Here is a 23,500-nt window from a genome sequence, read left to right as displayed (position 1 = left end):
AAAAATTGTCAAGAACGACACGGTGTACATAGGTCAAGGTTTATATAGGATATGTCATGTCAATATGTCATGAAATATAACAAGTCGGAATGGGTTTGAAACTTCATCTGCCCCAACCCCAACAATTAATTTATTTTATCTTATATATTGAGAAATCAAACCACATCACAAATTCGTAAATGAGAGAGGGTTAAACTTTTTTATTAAGATGATCCAATATATACATTATAAGTGATCACTTACAATCTTAAAGTAACCGATAATAAATATTTAATTTTTGTAATCTTAAAATAATCGCATATAACTTGATATTGAGTAATGACTTAAATTTTTAAAATGATCAATTACTTTTTATAGTTGTAAAATGTTTACTTATAAAGTTATAACCTTAAATCAAGTGTTTCATAAAATGTTCAACTAGATAAATATTTGGTTTATGACTAATTTTTCTATACCCATTTTCAATTAATTGAATATTTAAATAATTAAATTGATGAGAAGATTAGTTTTTGGACAAATATAAAAACAAATTGTAAAAAATTTGGAGGGAGATGAGCACAACAACAAATTCTCTCAAGTCCCAACCCCAGGGTAAAGTACAGACATTGGAGATTTGGAGAAGAAGCTTAGAAGGTTTGACATACAAAAATGGTGATGGACGTCACAAACTGGGATGAAGAAGCTTACAGAAACTCCATCCTTCATGAAAGAGAATCTCAATCTCAAACCGTTTTTCGCGCCATTTTTGCTCCTTCATCCCTTTCAAACCCTAACCCTGAAATTGTCGTTACTGCTTCCAGTGATGGTTCCCTCGCCACCTACTCACTCTCTTCTCTACTCTCTTCCCTTGTACGCTTCCTTTTCCGCTTGTTACCCATGTCCTTTCTCAATTAATTGTGTTTCTGCCCTTAATTGTTGGTTTGATTCTCGCAGGAAATGCGTCATGGCATTTCGAGTCCTCAACAGTGAGTGAATTTCACATTTTGGGGATATTATTGATGTTTTGATTTTCGATGATTTATCTGGTTTGATTGAATTTCTAGAGTGCTTGCTGCTGAACCCAATTGTTTTCTTCAAGCGCACGAAGGACCTGCTTATGATGTTAAATTTTATGGCGATGATGCTGATGCTTTGTTACTCAGGTTTGTCTACTTTTTTTTCTATGCTTTTTTTTTGATAATAATAATAATTAATAATTCGATAATTAACAAGCTTTTGTAAGGTAATTTAACATGTATCGTACTTGTCCATTGGCTATTTGCTAATCTAATTGAGAATAAATAGAACAGTGCTGTAAAAGTATACATGTGTACAAAAGTCATTTGGAACCATGTGATTGTGAGTGTTGCTTTATTTTGTTTGCCCAAGTATGTGTTTTTTTTGTCGTTAAAAAACTATGTCCTAATAATCAGTTTGCTGAAAATTTCTTTATTTATGTTCAAGGATCGTTGAAAACTGCTATAATTTGAAGTATAACACTTAATGCAGGATCTGCATTACCAGTTTGTAAGTTTATTTTCCAAAAATAGTGTTTTTTGAATGTGTTATGGTTCATTAGATGAACGCAAAGGGTGTGATTGTAAATGGCCTTCTCGAGTTTCAAAGGCTGAAGTGAATCAAATGAATGAGTAGAGGAGCTAGTACACTTAATACAGGATGTTCATATCAAATTTGTAAGTTTATTTATCAAAAGGTAGTGGATTGTAAATGCTATGATTCATAAGATGAACGTGCATTGTGTGATCAAAGGTGACTTTCTAAAGCCTCAAAGGTTGAAATTGGGATAAAGAAGCTAGTATTTCAAATTGCAATACCTATTACTTAAATATTACCCAAAATCCCAATGATGTGAGACTCTTGATCAAATATTTATTGTCTTCCCAGTACATATATATGTAGTATTTCCAGTACAATTGCAAAGAGATTCTTAGCACCACCTCTGCAATTTTATAGAGTTTATATCTGTTGGACCTTTGAACCCAAAGCAACCTTTTCAAATCCGGATGAGCATGAGATTTATTATTGTGTTTTGAGATAAAGATATTAGGTTTCTTATTCTTGTTAATGCTTTACTTATCCTTGTAGTTTCTTTCTGCCCCCACCCCCCTTTTGGCATTTGCATGAGATAAAATGGTTTTATAAGGAATATGGATTCAGAGTTCAGACTAATTAAATAAATTTTGATATTGACCATTCAGCTGTGGAGATGATGGTCGGATACGAGGTTGGAAATGGATGGAACTTGAAGCCTCTGAGACACCGATACATGAACAAGGTGACATATCTTGCTTCATGGGGAAATTTTGTTGTTATGTTGTCTTTATTAAACCAATAATATTTTGTAAGTCTTATCTCAAAAATGTTGGTTGTATAAATTAAGCTTTGCAATCGGTGGTCAATCTTCATGATCTCCGTATACATTCGTGAGTTGTTTAGTGAGTAACAAACAAACTTTCTCTTCACAAGGGTAGTCCAAGGTTGTTGAAGAGAAATGGTTGAAATGTCTTATGCTTGCTACTAAGTCATGGAGGGACCCAACTCAACTGTCATGGAGCTTTTACAATCCATTACTAAAATCATCATATTGGGGCATCCATTACAATTTCAAGTATAAAATGAGAGAAAATTAAACAGTATTGATATATTTGACTATTTGAGTGGTTGATCTTTTCAAGTCATTTCCAACATTAATGGGGAGAATAGTAGAATGACGAGCATAGCGCACTTCTATCTTGTCACTAGATCTCGTCAACATAAAAATAAGTTAAACACAGAGAATGGTGAAAGACTTCGGTCTCGAGGGGTATTTCAATATGGCACTGACATACTTTCATGCACCATCTCTGTATAATTCTATCCCATCGTTTCTTTCAATAGTGTCCTCGACTCTTAACGTATGTTTGTCATTATTTGATGGATATACTTGGATTTTTGCGAGTAAATAACGGATCTTAGGCTCAAGGAAAGAGGATATGCAATGATTGAATTTATGATTGGTTAGATCTTTAGCGATGCTGCATATTCTTGGTTCCTCCTTCACTAGGGACTCTAGTATGTGAAGATCCTACGTTACCCAGGCATGTAATGAGCCCCTTTTGTACGCATATCGATGTAACATGACATGGATACAAACACAAAATTCCGTGTCACATCGGGGATGCACTCAGACGCAACTCATGCTAGATGCATAGATAAATCACAAAATTAGGAAGGAGAAAGCAAAAGCAAGAAGATCCGGGATAAGGGAGAAGAATATGTGGATAAAAGTGAGAATGATAGGAAGTTTTTTTTTATGACCTTTTTCTTTAACGGAAGAGAGGAGAAAGAGAAGACCAAATGAGGGAAAATTAGATGGTAAAATGGGAAAAAGTAAAGGCAAACTGCAAAATGCAAACCCACGTGATTATGAGTCATTGCACTTATTTTCTCTTTTTGATTTTCTTCAAGCTAACCCATGTGCAATGGATCTTTCACAACTGTTATAATGTTTATCCCTTTTTCTATAAATTTTTTTCTCTCGTTTCGTTATCTTTTTTCTAGTTTATGTTATTCTTTGAATCTGTCTCTTGGTTCTTTTGGTTTAGTTTTATTTTAGTATAATTTTCAAAGTTATAATTAGAGGTGTTTAATACGGACCCATGACCTGAAATTTATCCGACCTTGTAACCGAACCTGATTTGACCGGCTTAAAAAATGATTTACAATTGTGTAAAATACAATACAGACACAAAATCTGATATCAAACCGACCCGAAACATCTAACTTGAAATCAACATAATGACCCGAATGAACACCTTTAGTTATAATTAAACAAGTAGGTATTAGTATTGTAATGTCTACTTAGGGCTAAATGCTAATATTTTTTACTATACCTTTTATCTTAAGTTACAGAAGTTTCCATCTTTAGTGTTCAAAGTCAATAAGGAAGTAGGTGAAGAAAGGGAATTGGATGATCTTATACAGAGATATTTTTTTAAACTAGATTCAAAGTTTTTGTCTGTCCTTAGAATTGGCTATTGCAAGTTTGCAACTTGCAACATGATTTTTGTTGGAATTAATCAGAAACCAAGATTTTTAGAAGGTTGCTAAATTTGGGTTCATCCTTCAAAAAGCCATATCTTGAATTGCTTAAAGTTATTTCAGCTCTCCTTTGCTGCATTATTGCGTATGATATTGCTTCCTTGATCTGCTATCTGCTCTCATCGAAACCTGCATATCAGAATTTTGGTTGACAGTAACTTGCCATCAATTCAACAGACGGACTTTGTATGTTGCATATGGTGATGTTACACCAGTCTAAGAAAATGATGTTGAAATGTACATCACAACAATTGCATATATTAAAGTAGATGTCAACTGAATATTTCTTTTAGAGTCTCAAATAAATTTGACCTGCCAATTAGATGTTCTCTTTGAGTGCATATGACAGGAAATTGGACCATGTTTTTTGGTAACAGACATTTATGGCCGAGTATGGATACTGTTTGCCAATGTATTTTGCTGAGTCTTTCACTTTATACGCATAAGTTTTGATACAAGTCATAATCATGCATTTCAAAAGCTCAAGATTATTTGTTGTTCTTTTGATGTATGTGCAGGCTCCCATGTAAGACCAGTAATTGACTTGATGAATCCACAACACAGGTTGTTACTAGAATCAAATTTTGCTATTATATTGCAGTCCTACTGCTAGTAATTGAAGATTACATGTGCAAACTTATTACTTTTATTGCCATGACAATGTGTGAGTTTTGTGGATTCGTATTTGTATTTGCACCATCAAATTTGCCACCCTTTACCAGCTGAGAGCATGATAATTATTTGTGCTCTCGCGATGAGTGCGCAAGTTGATCTTATGGAGTGCGTTTAGCTTTATCGTTTACTTTTGTAAATGATAATGTGAGAATTATATTTCTTTTCGAATATTAAGCTGAAGACTTATTGAGCCACACCCAATAGCTCACAAGTAAATATAAATCCAGGATCATACCCTTAAAACAGTGAACTGTTTTTGTTCTGAACTGCTGATCATCTCAAATCTTGTATCATCTGTGTATGTATGAAGTGATAATTCAATCATTTGCCTCATTTTCATGCTTGGGCCTTGGTTTTCAGTTTTGTAACTAGGCTCTCATAAAACAAAATAAACTGCACGTGTTAATTCTATCCTTATGCTAGAATTCTTTCTTATGTTTTCTTGTATCTTGTACCAGGGGTCCATGGTGTGCTATGTCTCCAATTTCTGAGAACAATGCAATTGCTGTTGACTACCAGGTTTTCAAATGATTGTCTTGTTAGTTCTCAATTTTTCACTGATAGGTTAATAGTTTAGCAATTACCATACACTATCAGTATCTGATTTTAGGTATAGCCTTGTTGGGCAAGGACTGAAGTCTGAACTGCTTAACTTTTGTATGATATTTATGTGTGTTGCATCTTGTATGTCAATGGGATACTGGTTTCTGCTTATACAAATTACAAATAAAATATGGTGTTTGCCATGTTTGGACTTGGCTACTTTGGTGTAAACCTAGAGTCTGATACACATGCAGACTCAGCACATGGTTAACATTGTGCCTGAACTTAGTATATGGTCACTTTACATGGCAAGTTATGGGTTCCTACTGTTCACCTTGCAAAAAATGTATTTAGAACTGATGAGATTAACCAGGATTGAATAGGACTTATATGGGGTGATAGGTTCAAACCATAAGCTTCAACTATTACTAGGAATGACTACCAGTTTTGGAACTAAAAAAAAAAGATTGAAGAAAATGCACCCTATATTTGATTGTGTCTGTGAGTGGTTTGCAATTATTCTTGTTGTAACAGAATTTATCAGGTTGTTTACCACAAAACAATGAAGCAAGTTGATAGGTTTCTATTCTCTCCCATCAAAAGAGGGAAAATGTTGGAAATTGACCACGACACGTTTACTAGTTGCAACAAACTTTTCCAAATTTTTACAAGATGTCCATTTTATATTTATCTATTCCACCTTGTCCTCCTTTCTGTGGTAGATTGTTCCAAAAAATTTGCCAAATAACTTCCTCTATTCCTCAAGTATTTGTTAAATTCACTCTTCTATATTTGCTAAAACCATCATGGACAATGGTAAAGGGTAGATTTGTGAAGAATCTCTTTGTGCAGGATGTGCTAGTGTATGGAATCTTTGAATTTGGACTTGTCTGAGTAATCATCTCTATTTAATGGATTCACTAGAGGAGTTCAATCCGGTCAATTTCGGGTCATCTGTTTCGGGTCGATCCAAAATCTGGTCTTGTTTCCACATTAATTTTTACATTATTTTAAATTCATTTTGAAGTCGGGTTTAGTCGGGTTCGGATCCAAGGTCGGGTAAATATCGGGTCATTGGGTTTGTTTTGAACACCTTCAGGATTCACTTTCAATGAAGTGACTTTTTATTTATAAATCATTGATATCTGAAAAAAACTATATAACCTTAAATGCTTTTCAACTATAAAACAAGGCTTACAATAAAATACCTTTTTTTTAATGAAGTCAATGATATCTTTGCTTCATATCTAGGGAGGATCCATATATGCTGCTGCTGGTGATTCTTCCGCATATTGTTGGGACGTGGTATGTACTTTGTATCTTTATTAGTGCATGAAAAACGCTTATCATTTCAACTGTGAGTTATCCTTGACGTATAAGCATTGTATTTATTAACTGAATATCATTTTCTCTGGAGTATATCTATCCCAGATACTCATTCCCCTGTTTTTTCTGTACCTTGACCAGTGTTTTATGCACTTTTTTCAGGAGACATGTAAGATTAGGATGATGTTTAAAGGACATTCAGATTATTTGCATTGCATTGTTGCTCGTAAGAGTAGCAATCAGGTATAATTTTTCATGCCAAACTCTATTTTTACTTTCAGGAGAAGATATTTAAAAGCAAAACAATGCATCTTGTGTTACATTGCACTGCAAGCCTATTGATCCCTTGTGAACTGAATCTTGATTAAATATGATAGCTTAAGGTTGCAAAAAATATCTCAAATCGAAACAATTAACAGTTTTTAAGATAGGTTGCATATTAAGTAAAAAGAATTCTCAATCCTCCTAAAATTCTCGAAACTTCCTGGAATTCGAGGAACACTAAACTGAATTGTCACTAGGTGGTCAATGACTTCAGGTTATGTTTGGAAACAAGTAATTCATTTCAAATTGTAGACTTCAATTACAAAAACATAAAAGAAGAATTTGAGAATGACAACGTATGAGAAGTTATTCTCAAATTCTCTACTTTACCTACTTTTAAAACATTGGTGATATTAACTTAAATCCAAAATTGAATTGCATTGATTTGTCAAACATTAAGTTTAAGTCCATTCTAGATTTCCAAATGAAATTGTCATTCCCAAACATAGGAATTAGGATTAGGAAATTCTTACTAATGTTGCCAGCTATCTATCAAATATGAAAGTTGTGGCTTGGCTTTCTCAAGCACATATATTTTTGAAATGTTGAAATGCATTAACCTTTAACTTTCATTCAACTACTAAAGATATAATTAAGGCCAAAGCATACACTTAAATCAATGTTACAAGCAATGATACGATTCAATACGAGAAACAAAAACGTAAACTATAAAAAGAAATAAAATTCGATCCAATGCACGCAAATCAGTGCAACATCAGGTGAGACTTTTAAACTAAAAGTCTAATAACTGCCAAATTTAATACGATTAAAGCTAAGATAGGGCCCTAATGACACTCAAATATATAAATCATAAGTAGAAAACTACACAATTATAGCAGTAAAAGAAAACAAAGGCAATGATAAGCAATAACATGAATCTGAAATTTAAAAGCATGGCTTAGCCTTTTTTTTTGTCTTGTGACAACCTTAATTCCCCTAATATTAAATCCTCAAGCCTTCAAACCTTGTAATGAAATCATTGAGATTAGTGATCTCCAAGTCAATATCACATACTCTATATGAATTATGGACCATCTAAGCTTGCATGAAAGGCGTTAGCAGGCTTATATTTGAATAAATAAAGATTAATTTATGAGCATAAGCAACATTTAAGCGATTCCTCTTGACATTGTGAATGTAGAAGTATATGGTCCATACCCCTTTTGCCAACACTTGAACTTTTTGACCAGTTAGTTGACACCATGAGATGAAACTCATCCTTGTAGTGTCAGCAGCTCAAGTCCCAAATATCCTCGAGTATCATTTACTCTAAAATATATGGCTCTGATTTTGCATATGCATCTTCACTAATTTTATGTAGCGCCTTTAGAACTCCAACAACTACTTCTTTATCTTGTTTAGGAGCACGCCTAGCTTCCACTAGTCAATTTATGTCATACTTCCTCCAACTCAATTTAGCTGTTTCATTTCATCTTGCACATTTTCCACTGCACTTATTCAATGTTTAATATTTGTAATTGTGCATGATTAAAAATCGTAGTTGATATTAAATATTAAAACTTACATTGAGACAAATCAAGTAAAATTCCATTTAATTATATTTTAACTCATAGATTAAGAACAAAATACAAATTAAGAGTGATTAATCAATATTACTAAAAAACAAATAGGACCACTTAATTGTTTTAGAGGAATCAATGTGTAAGATTAAGGACATTTATTAAAAAATGCATTATGATCATTTTTTTCCATTTAACTATCAAAAGTTGTCATGGATTGAGTTAGCCATGTATGATAGATGATAGGATTAGGACAAAATCTAGTATCAAGAATAACAAAACTATAATGAGATGTGAAGGTTAGTATAATTTGTATGAAATGACAATGAATGAAGATGCATGTAAATGTGATAACGTATATTGAATGTAAATGTAAATTGTAGCTTAGAATGATTATAAAAAATGTGATAGTAGTACAAGCCCTCGAGAGGCTTGTGTTTGTCCAAAACATGAGTCAAGAAGTCATCCGAAATCTATTACAATCCTTATAGAATGTTTCTCTTCCCCTCCCTTCTATATGCTACGTCATTCTATTTCTTATTCCTTAAGCTAATTACTTATTAATTACTATTATATCACCCCTTCACTACAATTCATGACATATTTCTTTCTATTTTCTCATGGTTTGAATTATGCTTATTATTCACTATGATATCTCTTAATAGAATCTTTTTTTTTTTTGTAAATTTCTTTCAAAGTTTCTCCCCATCTAAATATTTTATAATCAAGTTAGTTTTGTTATAACCAAAATATTTTCAACGACTTCCTACATATCATCATTAGTTGTTGTCACTTCATTATCTTTAACTTTAGTATGCTCATTCCAAAAACTTCTAATTTTCCCAATTTCATTGAACAATTGTGGCGGCTAAAGATTCTCAACAATGTGATAACTTTGCAACTTGATATGATCGGGATGCAAATCTAGTCTGAGCTACCTTTAGTAACTCTTGGTTAGTTTGAGAATGTTGCATTAGAATTTTCCTGATGCGAAATATATTTTAAAAAATTTCTCTCTTATTATGTCTCAATCATCTAAGGAAATGCACGTGAAAAGTCTTCAAATATAAGATTCACGTATGAACCACGCAAGAAGGACAAAAGATACGTTCCTTTACCTTTTCAATCTCTTTTCCATTTGTTCAACAATTTTTTGCATTATCAGTGTCAGCTTGAAGCACATTGGAAGGCCGAATTTCATCTATTGATTTGAGAAGGATTCTCTAGTGTTTGCCCGTGTCGTCTCCAGCCTCTACTTTAGAAAAATCTTAGACATACATGAACACTGAACCACAACTATGTAATGTTTTCCTCATCTGAGCTAATATTTTATCCATCTATCATTCACATTCGTCTAACCATAAAATACTATTCCTGTTGTAATTGGGCCTTTCAATGTGCTTCATGCTGATAATACAATGAATTGTAAAGCTGATGGAAAAGGGATTGAGAAGGTACATAAACATATCTTTTGGTGCGTTTGTTAAATCTCATTTTTAAAGACTTCGATGGTGCATTTCTTTAGATCAGTGTAACATACGGAGGGGAAAAATATTAACTAATTTTTGAATCATGAAAAAACTAATGTAACTTTTATAACTAAATCTAACTTAAAGTTACTAAAGGTTGCTAAGACTAGATTTGAATCATGACCTAGATTTGCATAATATTTTTAGCTACAAGTTCACAACAATTGTTTTTACGACTTGGAGAAGTTGGGTAACTTCTGAGCATGAGCGTAGTAAAACCTAGGTAATAAAGTGGTAACAACAACACTTTATGATAGTATCTGGGAAGTTGTTGGTAATGCTTTGGCTATAATAAATACAATTTACTCAATTGTGTTTGGACTTTGGACGGGTGGAGAAGTAGAAAAAATGGGATTAATTTATAACAAAATGGATTCCATTTCTATGATCGGAGAGATAAGAGATGTGATGGGGAATAATAAGAATGTGAAGATGAGAAAATAGAAGATATCTTGGTAGCTAAGGGGGAGAAAATGAACATAAATTGCTTGACGCTACAAGGATGAATCCCATATAATGGTGGTTCATTTACGAGTTAGAAACTTCGGAACTTGTGGAGATTCCAATTAATGTTCTCACAACCTATTATTAGCTCTTTAGTGGAGAGGGTATGGAGCACATACTCCTACATTCACAATGTTGGAATCACTTAAATGCTATTTGTGCTTATAAATTTGTTCTCGTTCATATAAATAGAAGATTGCTACCGTGTTTCACGCGAGCACTCGTGGAATGTATAAAAAAGGGGTTAACGACCTCAAGAGCACCTATGTCGATGACTTTTCTATAAGATTGGAAGACTTGGGGATTGAAGAACAGAGGAATTGAGAGGAATTGAGATTGCAGCAACATAGAAAGAGGCTAGGCCATGGTTTTCAAAATTCAGATTCCATGCTACAGCTTATTTTTTTGCCTTTTTTTACTTCTATTGTTATGTAGTTTTCTACTTATGATCTATGTAATTGAGTAGCATTACGGCTCTATCTTAGCTTCTACTTGTGTGTTGCAAGACTTTTTGTTTATAATGTTCTACCTAACGTTGCATTTATTAGTGAAACATTGGGTCAAATTTTGTTTTCTACGTTTCCGGAACTTTAGACTAATCACTAATGTTTCTGTTTTTGTTTCTCATATCAGATCAAATTTCTATTCATGTATTACTGATGAAGACTAATTATTTATTTAGTTTTTGATGACGTTTTGTGCCTTTGCACCATTACAGTGGATACTGAGTATGACAATTGGTGTTACAGTTATCAAAATCTTCTTAATATGTAAATAAAGTAGAATACAGAATTTAATATGTCTCACTGTTGTTTTTGTTTCAGATCATAACTGGTTCAGAGGACGGCACAGCAAGAATATGGGGTATAGTTTGCTATTCATGCTAGAGGATGTTTGAATTCCTTTTTTTTCCTTTACGCATTATCTTGGGACTCTGTAAATTAGTATACCAACTGATATTTCCTGTTTTCTCTTAGATTGCCGAAGTGGGAAGTGCACTCAGGTTATATCTCCTGACCGAAATATGAGTCTAAAGGAAATATCGTGTGTTAGCTGCATTGCTATCGATGCTAGTGAGAGTTGGCTGGTAAAGTTTGGAACCTGGCTTTCTGTTCATTGTGTCTGTTGACTGAATAATGCATTTCATTTTATTCGCTTCATTAGATTTTACACACGCTTCATGCAGTGTTGGTTTCTCTGTGAATTCTTTTTGGTGTGTAGAAGTATTTTTGTATTCTTTCTTTTTGTTGAGCATTTGTCGCTTATATATCAGACAAATCAAGACACATGTATCATTACCCTTGACAAGCTATGATCAACAGGAAAAAAAAATTAGCTTACTTGGCTCATTATTTGTTACTTATTCCACATTAAATTTTCCACGATAGTAATTATTGAGTTGTTGGTTCTAGTTGCTAAAATTGATGATAACCTATGTTCTGGATATTGAAAATTGAACAGTCTAAATATGTGGCATCTTTGCCTTTCTTGGTTTCTATGGGGCCGCTTTATAGTTGTTTTGCTTCAAATTATAATGGGTCAAAGTAAAAATGGCTCATTAACTCATGTGCACTTCTTATTTATGTAAAGTTGCACATGGCGTTTACTACCATGGGTCAATTGGAAATAACCTCGTTAGTTTTATCATTAACAAGGGTAAGGTCGCGTACATCCGATCCCTTCGAATCCGGGATCCACTTAATGGCATTGAGGTAATGGAATGTTGTTGTTTGTTTTTCTTGGTTTCTCATCGGTGGCTAGTCTAAAATCTAAATGCACCATCGGTAGCTGTGGTTTCATTGCACATGTTTGTTCATGACTTTTTGGTTTCCGTTGTATGAGTATTAGTAGCTTATTTTATTACTATCCACAAAGCATCTCTATGTCATTTGTGATTTATTCATACAAGTGGCTCTCTCTTTGTGTGTACGGAAAGAACTTGCAATCTGACTACCTGGCCTATCATCAAATGATTCTGCTCAAGGACTTCCTGATATGCTTCTTTCAGATGCTAACAAGCATAAAGTGTAATGTACGTTTTGCTTTTGCAGGCTTGTGGCAGTGGACAAAATTTATTTGTGTGGAATCTTCTTGCTTCAGAACAAATTACAAGGATCAATACTCCTATGATTTGCCAAGATGTAGTATTTGATGACAATCATGTAAGATCATTTTCTTGTTAGTTTGGATACTTTTCTTGAATTTTTCTGTTATGAATCGAACTGACTAAACATATCATAATCTATGGAATCTTCTTGTACTTGCATGACTTGAAGTAGTAGTTGTTTACGTTCACTGCAACTTCTTGTGTTATTGTGGCTGCTAAGCATGCTTTTGTTTGTCTGTATACCCATCCTTGACTGTGATAGGAGACTTTTATATGCATGTTGTCTATATAAATTACCTTTTTTCAATTGTAAACTGTCCTTTATGTGACTGGATTCACGTTTTCCGTTGGTGCTTTTGCTAGTATACATTAATTATTATGGTACTATAGTTTCTTCCTTTTTTGAGTCGGTCTTGTTATTTTACAGGTTGTCTCATTGATGGTTTCTTAGTTGTCCTAATATTCTACCAGTATGGTTGTTCTGTTTGTACAGTAATGTGGACTTCCCAAATTGTCATCGCTGCAAGTTATAACCTTGAGTTTCAGATGTTGGTCAACTCTAATTTGATTAATATCAAATCTAAGTTGGATTAGATTTAAAATTAATGTTATCGCTTGTTGGACTAATCTGCTCAAAATAGTTGTTTCATATATACTTATCCTAGCAACAAGATGCTCCCTTTGTCCTCATGAATTTGCAAGAGCAGGGAATGACTCAAATATTAAGGAATCGTGCCCTGTGGGGAAATTTAAATTGCGTGGATGATATCAAAAAAGAGATAAAATATGTGCATGAAATTTTAAGAATGTGGTAAGACATCTTCATAAAAGGAAATGTTGCAAAGTTAAAAGGTACTGACAAAAATAGAAGTGTCCCTAATTCAAAGGGATAAAGGAGGACTACTCAATTAGACATTTGCTTCAGCTTCTTTTCATTCCTATGATATTTTTATTTCTAAATCTTATGCTGACTTATTAAATCTAAAATTTAACATAGTTCATTTAAACTTGAACATTTTCTTGATTTTGGTCTCTTTCCCCAATCCTATTCCATCATGGAGCTGTACATTAACCAAAGTATTGTTTAATGCTTTAGCAACTGCTACTTGCTAGCTTTATTAGCTTACTATAATTTCTTCTAAATATTTCTGGAATGATTTGTCAGATTTTAGCAGTTGGAGCCTCACCCATGCTTAGTCGTATGGATATGAATGGCAAGATTCTATCTCAGATAAGATGTGCTCCTGAATCTGCCTTTTCTGTCTCCTTACATCAATCGGGTGTAAGTTCTATAATCATTTTGCTTTTTTGTTACTATTGATTGTATTTCAAATCATAGTGCAAAAATATAGTAACGGTCATGATCGCGATAACGAGAGTGATCTAGTTATTGTAAATTTGTAATGCCTAAATATCATTTGAAAGCATGAGATATCTCATGTTACCCAATATGTGGTTTTTTACCCCTTTACAATGCGAAAAATCTCAATTTGTTTATTTTTGAAAACCTTTACAACGCGCCCGATTCGATGCAACCTTTTTTTGCACTATGTTTCAAACTTCTTAAGCATTATGCTACATTTCTCACAAGCTGCTTGAGATTGTTGGTGCTTTTAGATTTTTATGTCTATTTTTGTTGCTCCCTTAAGACAATGACATACCTTATTAAGGGCTACATGTGGCACCAGCCCCATGCAAGAAAAAAAATTTGTATATGTTGTTGAGCTAAATTTTGTAGACACACCGTAAGTTTAATTGTCTAAGTTCCGTCCTTGCCATTTTATTTGTATTGGAAAGAGTGTTGGTTATCTCTTCTTATAATACATAGTTCCCGTATCTTATCATAATGATTTCTCATAACCTCCTGTTACCGGTTCTTATTGTCCAGGTTATAGCAGTCGCTGGTTATGCAGGAATGGTTGATTTTGTATCGCAGTTTGGTAGTCATTTGTGCTCATTTCAATGCACGTCTGTATGATATTATTATTTGCTGTTTCTAAGGATATTTGCTTCAATTTCCCTTTATAGAGGGAGGGAAGAATCACATACTTCGACTTATTCAATTGGCGCTGCAATGGAGAATTGGCTATAAACCTTTTAAGCTCAATCTTCTTATACATCCTCCGGTCTTTTTGAATTTGCTACTAAAAGTGATATGACATGAGAAAAAATATCATTTTCAGTAGCAAACTCAAAGGAGCATAACTATATGAGTATAAATTTGCTTATCTTTGCTCTAATGCACTAGAAATACTTTGTAGTATTTGTGAAAACACGAATTGAGAGACGGTCTCTTTGAAAGACCATCTCTAATCGGGCCGGCCCATTATGTATTTTTTAAAATATTGTAAGTAGGCATAAAGAATAATGTAAGTAAACATTTAAGATATTGAAAGTAGGCATTAAGGATGCGTTAAGTAAGTATTAAGGAAAATGTAACTAGGCTTGAAAAATACGATAAATAGGCATTAATTTTTAATGGGTTGGGCTTGAGATACGTCTTTCAAAGAAACGGTAAAGACGTATCACAAGAGACTAGCTGTTGTGAAAATAAGGTTTTGCTTTGTGACAATACTATATTTTCCAAGCAAGACTTCGGTTTGGTTTGTTTCGGTTGTGCATGGGCAATGCTCCATCATCATGCGGCCTATTCACCGAACCAAGATCTATTTGACAATATCAATTATCAACCCTATCATGCCACTCTTTCCACTTCGACTTCAACACCACAAATACATTAAATGATTTAACATCAACCATACACTAAATTTAACCATCTAATATTCGACAAGTCCGGAAATTTCAGATTATATCAATCTACGATCAATCCTTTCAGTTAATCAACAAAATCAGCCTCTAAATCATTGAGACCTTTCGACATTGAAGAATTATCGCCAATTCAGAATCACAAAAGAATCCGAGCTAAGAACTACTTCATGCCATGCTGTCAAAGAAGTCGCTGTTTCCCTGTGACGGAATCCACCACAGACTTTCTTCCTGCAAAAATTGAAATAAGAGGATTATAAAACCCAATTTCCCGAGAACATGAAAATAGTGTAGAAGACAACTAACTATTCTTTGTACATTCTCGATTTCGGATTTCAACGGGCTATAATAAATGGCTTATGCATTTTTTATTTATGTGAAGTTGCACATAATGTTAGCTACAAGGGTCATCGAAAACAACATTTTTGTTATTTCAATGGTAATGTTGGTACATTCGACCTCCCAAATCCCTAGGTGGAAGCATTGGTGATAGCGACTTAATGGAGATGGGGTAATGGAATGTTATGTCAAAACTTAACTGTCCAATGTGAAAACATGTGTACTCAAATTCCCCTATACTCTACTTAAAAGGTGCAAACTTGGACAGACAACAGCCACCATCCTGTAAATAAAACAGAAAAAGGAGTCAAAACTAGAGAAGATATCAAACATACCAGGTCCAATTGCCAGTACCGTCTTTGAACCTGAAGCAACCTTCATCAGAAAAAATCAAAACATAAATGACACAATCCTATTCAAAACGACAGTATCAGATTAAAGCAAACGCTCCGTAGACAAGATGCAAACGAAGAATCAGCAATCCCAACCTCATACTCTGAATAATCTCAGTTGCTCTCAGTAAATGCCTTTCCTATAGGCCTAACTCTCCAGATCTTCCTATTTATTTACTTCTTGATGCAATAAGGTGTATCTCTTTAGGAATCTTGGTGTATAATATGTGTGGAGTACACAGAAACATCCCCCCCCCCCAAAAAAAAAGAAAAGAAAACCAAACAAATTCAGAACAGAAAAGCAAATTATTGTGTGAGACGGTTTCACCGTGAGACGTGCCCCATACTTGCGTAAATAACCCAATAATAGAAACTTTTAGCGTATGGACTTCTTGTTTTGAGGTCGTCTCACCCTGAGACGATCTCTCACAAGAATAGCTCAAATGGAAAAGAATACAAAGAAGGGAGAATGTAAAACTACCAATTTACACAGACAGCCAAATAGTATTGTACTAAGCTACTTCTTAGTATCGCATAATGAGGACAAAAGCAGCATAGAATACCTGTGTGCGCCCAGCGTCTGCAACAACAAATGTTGGAAGGCCAATGCACTCAGCTTCTTGCTGCAATCTATTCCTAATTGAAGATGATAATAATCAATAAGATATCAGCAATTTATGTAAGATTTTACTGATGTAAATAAAACCTGACAGGCAATGACATGAACCTACTTACATTTCTTTTAGATTCTTGCATGTGGTTACTACTTTAGTTTGCCCACATTGCTCCCACTGCCTCAACAAGAGCCTCTGACTACAAATAGATATAGGTGATGCCATTTTTGAAATTCTCAAAATAGACACATATATCAGCCCCTCTTATATATCAGCCCCTCTTGTATGAGAGGGCTTCACCGTGAGACGAGTCCATTCAAAAGGTCCATTATGCTAAAAGTTCTTATTATTGGGTTATTTAACCCAAGTGTGGGGTATGTCTCACGGTGAGACCGTCTTATACAAGATTTTGTGTATACTAATAGCATCAAAACATTGCTTATGTCTTCTAGACACTTTAATCAACTGGGAAAATTTACTCTTATACTCCTTGCCCCAACTAATGGATAGACCAAGACTATAACGCACCTGTATGAATCATAAGATGCAAATTGCAACATACATTTTGCTCCAATGAGCTCGAGCAGAAAGAGCACAAAATTGAGAAGGATATTTACTGATAAATTTGGGCTTGTATACAAGAACCACACAAGAGGAGAGTTGACTGCACACAAACCTAATGAGGTTCTATCATAAAACCAAAATAGTTGTTTCGGTGTCGGATCGCATGTTTGTTATTTTCCAACAATTACTACAGTTCAATATGCATAATATGGATGCATGATTAAGATTCTAGAAATTATAGCAAGCATTCAGGTTCTCTCTAGTTCAACAATGGACTTGGTTTTTGTCATGTAAACATGCAGACATTGAATATCTCCGTAGAAAAAACGCCATGGAAAGGGCTTAAGGAAGTCGAGGAAAGTAGAAATACATTAAATTTCTGTTGAACTGGTGCAGAAATTACCTTTGCATCAGTTCAGCATACATGCCCATGGCAGCATCTGAAATAACAATTCATATCAGGGTGGAGTGAAAAAGAAAAGGAGAACAAATTATGAAGAGTTCCAAATTCTACTAAGAAATCTTACGAGCACATTGAGAGGCTATCTTTCCGGATCTCATTTTCAGATCTTGTCTAACCACCAAAACCTGACATCAAGATTTTCCTCAGAAACCAACATTAATGTCGCCAAACGGACATGATAGAACCACCACACACATTCATGATCGTAAAGCCGAAGCTTTTTCATGGAAAAATTAAGAATGACACGGAAGAGGTAAGACTAATCCTTGTAATTATCCTTCTAAATAGTTTTGTATCAACATGTGTCCATCTCCAATGGAGCAAGAGATTATAGTTCTTTGGTTATGATAGATTAGAGTGAAAGGGCGCATCAAATCATATGTGCTTCTTTAGTGAAGTTGCATAAGTTAACAATAATCAAAGATCGTTGGGTAACAATTTGTTTGTTGTTAGTACACAGGTAAGGTTGCATACATCTAACTCCCCTTATCCCACTTAGGTGGGAGCCACTTTAGCAGTGTTGGAAAACGTAATGTAGTTGCTGCCGCATTGTCAGTCCAACACAGAGTTTGTGATGACAAGTTTAACAAATGGGTATGGTTCATCCTACAAATAAAGAACCGAGTGAGTTCATGTGCGTAGCTCAAAAATGAGTAACATCATAGGAGTGAAGAATAGCATGAAAATTGGGATTTGCAGGTGTTGTGACAATTGATAAGGAATGAATAGAAGAGAAAATGCATGTAGGTTATTAGTATATTGTTAGAAGAATTTCCGTTTAAGTTGTCACTTGTCAGCAACATGCAAAGCATGCATATTTACTTGGTCACAAGTCTAGCGGCATTTACAAAGGCAACTTAGTCTACTTTACTTACGAGAGGGAATACTTGTGGTTTTCAAGGCAGCAGAAGTTCCCAAGTTCAGCATACTAAGGAGGTGGCTAGTGAAAGTATGAAACTATTGACGTTGAAAATGATGATTGATGACATAACTCCAGAGATTGTTTCAAACATTGTGCTAGCTATGGTTGCGGAAGTTATTGTTCAAGTGAAAGTACTCTAAGAGGTCGAATCTACACCTAGAAAAAGAGGATGCACAGGGACACATTGGTACAAAAGTCCAAATCCAACATATTGGTTCGTGAATCGTGAAGGCATGTTTAACATATGGACATGGTTGGTTCTACAACTAATGAACCAAATGACTTCATGTGTGTACAGTGTTTAAAATTGGCATGAAAGAGTTGAAGCATGAAGACTCGTTAATTGAAGCTAAAGTCTACGAGAAGGCAGTGGGTGGCACCGACTAGTCTCTAGTAGGCAATGCAGAGCTACTACTTGGGAGTGCATAGCTACTGCCTACTATTAACTAAACAAGGTTTGAGCAATCTAACTGTATAAGGTTCTCACTTATATCAGTCAGAGTCAGAGTCAGCTAACATTGTTACCTGGAACGACATTGGGTTAGGAAGGGGGAACGAGAACAAGGAACGCGACCTGAATTGACTCGGGAACGATTGTGTATGGGGTACATTACGTATAAAAAATATATTTGAAAATAAATCTAAATTAAAATAATTTTTTTGCTTAAAGAAAATGTTTTTAATTGAATTTTTTTGGTTTTCTAGGTTTTATATCTTTTTTCCTCCTTTTTTATTCTTTGATTTGTAAATGAAGGCCAAAATACTTTTTAAAAAGGTCTTTCACAATGGAACGTCATTTTGAGCGATTCGGGTCGCGTTTCGTGGTGATTGGGGACGAACATTCTGGATTGCAGAACGTGGCCACGTTCCACATTCCATGTAACTATGTTCAGCAACCTAGTATCCCGCACAAGTCAGTGTCCGAGTACTAAAATCAGTGTTAAACCCTAATCAAGAAGTCATATACTTTCTCTAAACTTGCCCAGATCCTCTTTGATAATGAATTTACACCCAATAAAACTAATGACCCAGAAAGGGATACATGACAGGCAAACCAACATTCCAAATTACTCCTATAAAACTAACAAAGAGCACAAAATAAGAAGCGCCAAATTCATCATTTTAACAAGACACAAAAAATTAGCATAAAAAACAAGAAAATTAATTAAGGATTAGTGGGAAGGAACCATTTTGAGCTCTTCATCTTCCAGATAAGGTGAAGATAAGGAATCACAAGGCTTTGTTTGGTGTAAGGTTTTTTGTTTTGGTGGTTTTTTAGGGAGTTTAGCAAAATCAATAAGTATTCCCAAAATGAAGCCAATAACAACACCTGGAATGAAGTTTTCTAGCCTGAAACTCACTCCTATTCCTTCCTTTTCTTCTTTCTCATGTTGCTGCCATTAATACACAACTTGTCACAATTAAAGAATTATAGATGAATTTACAAAAAATAAACAAATACATAAATAAAATTTCTATAATCTTACCTTTCTTAAAGGAATTGAGAAGAACATCACCAAATTTCTGAAGGTTTTGAGTTTCAGAGTGCTCCTTATGAGTTATGACATAATAATAAACTAATGAGATAAAATGAAGAAGTGAAGAAAAAACAACGTTATTATAAATTAAATAGGACAAGGATGCCAGAATTCATTGTAGTCTACTTGGTTAGGATACTCAGCTCTCACCCGAGAGACCCGGGTTCAAGTCTCTGCAACAGAATTTTTCTAGTTAAATTTTTATTTTTTATTTTTTATTTATTTTTTTTTTTTTTAAGATATCGTCAAAAGTATTTTTGTTCAACATATTCTTACAAAAACTAATGTTGGTCGCTTGATCTGAATTGCATATCCTGGTCCAATAACAATTCACACCACCTACTACGTACTACCTATGAGTCTATGACCCATAAAGTCAACTTCCCCATTGGATAATTAATATCTGACATACCACCACCACCATAAAGACGGCTTCTCCACTCCGGTGTTCACTTTTAGTAACGAGCTTTAAGCAATCATTTTCTTATTATTAATTTATAAGATAAAATATGGTCATGTGAAATCTTTTGATTCGTTTTAAGGTAAAGTTTATTAATATCTAATTTTTTATAATTTTTAATTATGCATAATTAAATATGTTCATTGGATAGAGTCTATAAAGTAAATGAGACACTTAAGATGAATAGGAGGAAGTGGCTTAAATTTATATTTGATCTCTTAATCTTAAATTACAAATATATTACCCTAACCATTGAGTTATAGTAATTTTTATTATTATTTTATGCATTCTTTAAAATATAAATATCATACTAGAGGGGAAGGGTTTAAAGCCAAAAGTACAAAAAATTGCATTTTCCGAAAAAAAGCAGGGTTTCCCACGGCTCCGATATCGCTTTGCCCATGGGAAAAAATCAATCCTTTTTGCAAATGATGAGCCAAACTCCTATTAATGCAAGAGACCTTGGACAACTAGATTAACTAACTCATAATTGCCATGGTTTAAGTCTTATCTTCAAGAATATCATGTATGAACTTAGTTCAAATACAATTACCAACAAATACTTGTTATTATTATATTTATTTACGCTAAAATAACATACACAAAGTTTATTGAATACTTTTAACTTATCTTCACCACAACACCTTTTAAAAGAGAGTACCAAAATATCCCTTGACTTCAAATGACATGTCATAACAAATCTAATTGTGGACTGCATAGTGCCAACACATCCACCGTTGGATTAAACCCTGACCCCACCCCCAAAATCTTCATTCAGCTGTACACCACATTATTGACATTAAATCCACCCAAAATTCATACTGTTTGTTTGCCCTTACTCTTTCTGTCCCATTAAATCTAAATTATTTTACATGTTAATTCATACTATTTAATCTGTATTATTTTTATTTATGGATAATAATTTATTATTTTTTTAATCTTATTTATATATTTTAACTTCATTTTAATTTTATTCATATAATTTTTTTATTTATTATTATATTTTTTTGAAAAAAACTCAATTATCTTTGATGCAAAAAGAAAAAAAAAGAGAGTAGTAATTATTTTCTCTGTTCCAAACTTCAATGCACATCATACATAGCATAAGTCATAAACCCCGCAGCAAAATACTCAACCAAATATAGAACCCCAAAAAAAATTCACACTTTCCCATTTGGATTCCCATTTCCCAAGTCCAGGCAGAATCCAAGGCACATACAAAATCTCTTTTTTAAACCAAACAAGCTCTTAAATTTTCCGAGAAACTGAAAGTTAATACAGTGGGTCGATAAGATTAGATGGGTGAATATTACAGATCTAGGTCATACGGAAATGGAAGGATGGAAATGGAGAATTATTACATAGAAAACGGAAATGGGTGGGAAAAACCCACAAATTTGGGTGCATCAAATGGGGTAAATTTTCAAGATTTAAGGTGTCAAAGTGCATCATATTCAGGAACAGTACCAAATCAACAGATTCCAAAAGAACTGAAAAAGGGGAAAAGTGCAAATGCATCGAGTTCATCAAAAGCTGGGTGGTGTTTTAGTGATCCAGAAATGCAAAGGAAGAAAAGGGTTGCTAGTTATAAAGCTTATAGTGTTGAAGGCAAAATCAAGCGATCTTTTTCTAAAAGCTTTAGATGGATTAAAGACAGATGCTCCCACATGGTTCAGGGTTGATTTTCTCTTTTCTTCTCCTGTTTTTTATTTTATTTTATTTATTTATTGCTGCTTATAGTAAGTATGATTCATGTTTAGATTGTCTATCTGAAATGGAAAAGTGGGGAAGACATAAAAAAGAAAGAAATGTCATAAATTTGTGATGTTTTTAGTTTGTGTGATGGAAATGTTGTGCAGGTTGCTTAATATGTTTAGATTGTAATGGGTTTGATGTGATTTTATATATTGGACGAGATCAAGTTTTTTCTTTTATTTTGGTATGTAATTTCTGTTTGTATAATGATATTGTATTTCAAATTGGGTTTTCTGTTCGGGGTAAGACGGGAGAATCTCTACCAGCAAAGGAGGCTAATTAATTGTTTGTGAACTCGAACCCATAATTTTCGTTTCAAATTGGTTTAAGATGGTTGTGGGTTTATGTTAGTTTTGCAAATTCTATTCCCATAAGGCTTTTAAGCATGAATCTTCTTAAGAATCAAATTTTTGGAATTTGGGGTTGTTCAATTGTTACTATGCACTTGTTGTACATTTTGCAAGGTTTCCGATCAGAAAAGCGAGCTTTTTGTTTCTATTAAATTTGCTACATAAAATAAATTGAAGCGAGAGTTCTGCATTTTGCGTAGCAAATACAAAGAGACATGGGAGAGTATATGCAAAACTTTTACTTTGGAACAAGTGTTACTTTTTGTTGTGGAAGATCCTTTCCTTCGAACAATGAATCCTGTCCTAGAAGCAATTCTCTTTATTAGGATTCTCTTGTCTATCGATTTCAATTTTAGGTTTTGCTTAAAATATTTATCATATTATTCATAAGTTATATCATCCTAAATATCTATCCACTAGATTTGTTTGGTTAATTCTTATACTATCTACTATATTGTATTAGGGATCAACTTTTACACTATAAGATTGCGTTTGGATAATATTTTAGGAAGGAAAGGGAAGAGAAGGGGAAGAGAGGGAAGGGAGATTGTGGTGTTTTACCTATAAATGGTCTTAATGTTAGAAAGATATGCTTAGTACAAAACGTAAGGGACTTCTCCCCTCATTTCCCTCATCTTTCGTTTTAGTACCCAAATGAAGGAAATAGGAACCTCCGCTTATTTTCCTCCATTTCCTTTTATCCAAAGTTTCAAACATAGTGTAAACGTG

At 33.9% G+C, this 23,500-nt stretch overlaps 3 protein-coding genes across 7 annotated transcripts; 2 read left to right on the top strand and 1 right to left on the bottom strand.

Annotated features, from left to right (window-relative positions):
- Positions 1–541: 541 nt before the first annotated feature.
- Positions 542–15,165, top strand: LOC130814728 (THO complex subunit 6). The gene is made up of 13 exons (XM_057680893.1): positions 542–849; positions 934–965; positions 1,044–1,142; positions 2,199–2,275; positions 4,599–4,644; positions 5,214–5,274; positions 6,550–6,603; positions 6,787–6,867; positions 11,326–11,365; positions 11,479–11,588; positions 12,553–12,663; positions 13,774–13,890; positions 14,497–15,165. The coding sequence occupies exons 1-13, from the start codon at positions 649–651 to the stop codon at positions 14,584–14,586; spliced, it is 1,119 nt and encodes a 372-aa protein (XP_057536876.1). The 5' UTR covers positions 542–648; the 3' UTR covers positions 14,587–15,165.
- A 156-nt stretch (positions 15,166–15,321) lies between these two features.
- Positions 15,322–20,253, bottom strand: LOC130814729 (uncharacterized). 5 transcript variants are annotated; one of them, XM_057680894.1, is made up of 8 exons: positions 20,156–20,253; positions 19,856–20,062; positions 17,811–17,871; positions 17,687–17,723; positions 16,841–16,918; positions 16,669–16,741; positions 16,049–16,088; positions 15,322–15,605 (listed from the first exon to the last, which is right to left on the bottom strand). In XM_057680894.1, exons 1-8 carry the CDS (start codon positions 20,180–20,182, stop codon positions 15,556–15,558), a joined length of 573 nt encoding a protein of 190 aa, XP_057536877.1. In that variant the 5' UTR covers positions 20,183–20,253; the 3' UTR covers positions 15,322–15,555. The 5 variants fall into 5 exon arrangements, with proteins under 5 accessions (XP_057536877.1, XP_057536879.1, XP_057536878.1 ...); XM_057680896.1 differs by lacking the exon at positions 16,049–16,088 and adding an exon at positions 15,914–15,996; XM_057680895.1 differs by having other exon boundaries at positions 16,669–16,735.
- Positions 20,254–21,549: 1,296 nt separating this feature from the next.
- On the top strand, positions 21,550–22,534 carry LOC130814668 (uncharacterized). Its single transcript, XM_057680807.1, has one exon. The coding sequence runs from the start codon at positions 21,965–21,967 to the stop codon at positions 22,346–22,348; it is 384 nt and encodes a 127-aa protein (XP_057536790.1). The 5' UTR covers positions 21,550–21,964; the 3' UTR covers positions 22,349–22,534.
- Positions 22,535–23,500: the final 966 nt, after the last annotated feature.

Source organism: Amaranthus tricolor, chromosome 6 (assembly GCF_026212465.1).
Source record: "Amaranthus tricolor cultivar Red isolate AtriRed21 chromosome 6, ASM2621246v1, whole genome shotgun sequence".
Lineage (NCBI taxonomy): Eukaryota > Viridiplantae > Streptophyta > Magnoliopsida > Caryophyllales > Amaranthaceae > Amaranthus > Amaranthus tricolor.
This window is presented reverse-complemented; position numbering and strand designations above follow the sequence as displayed.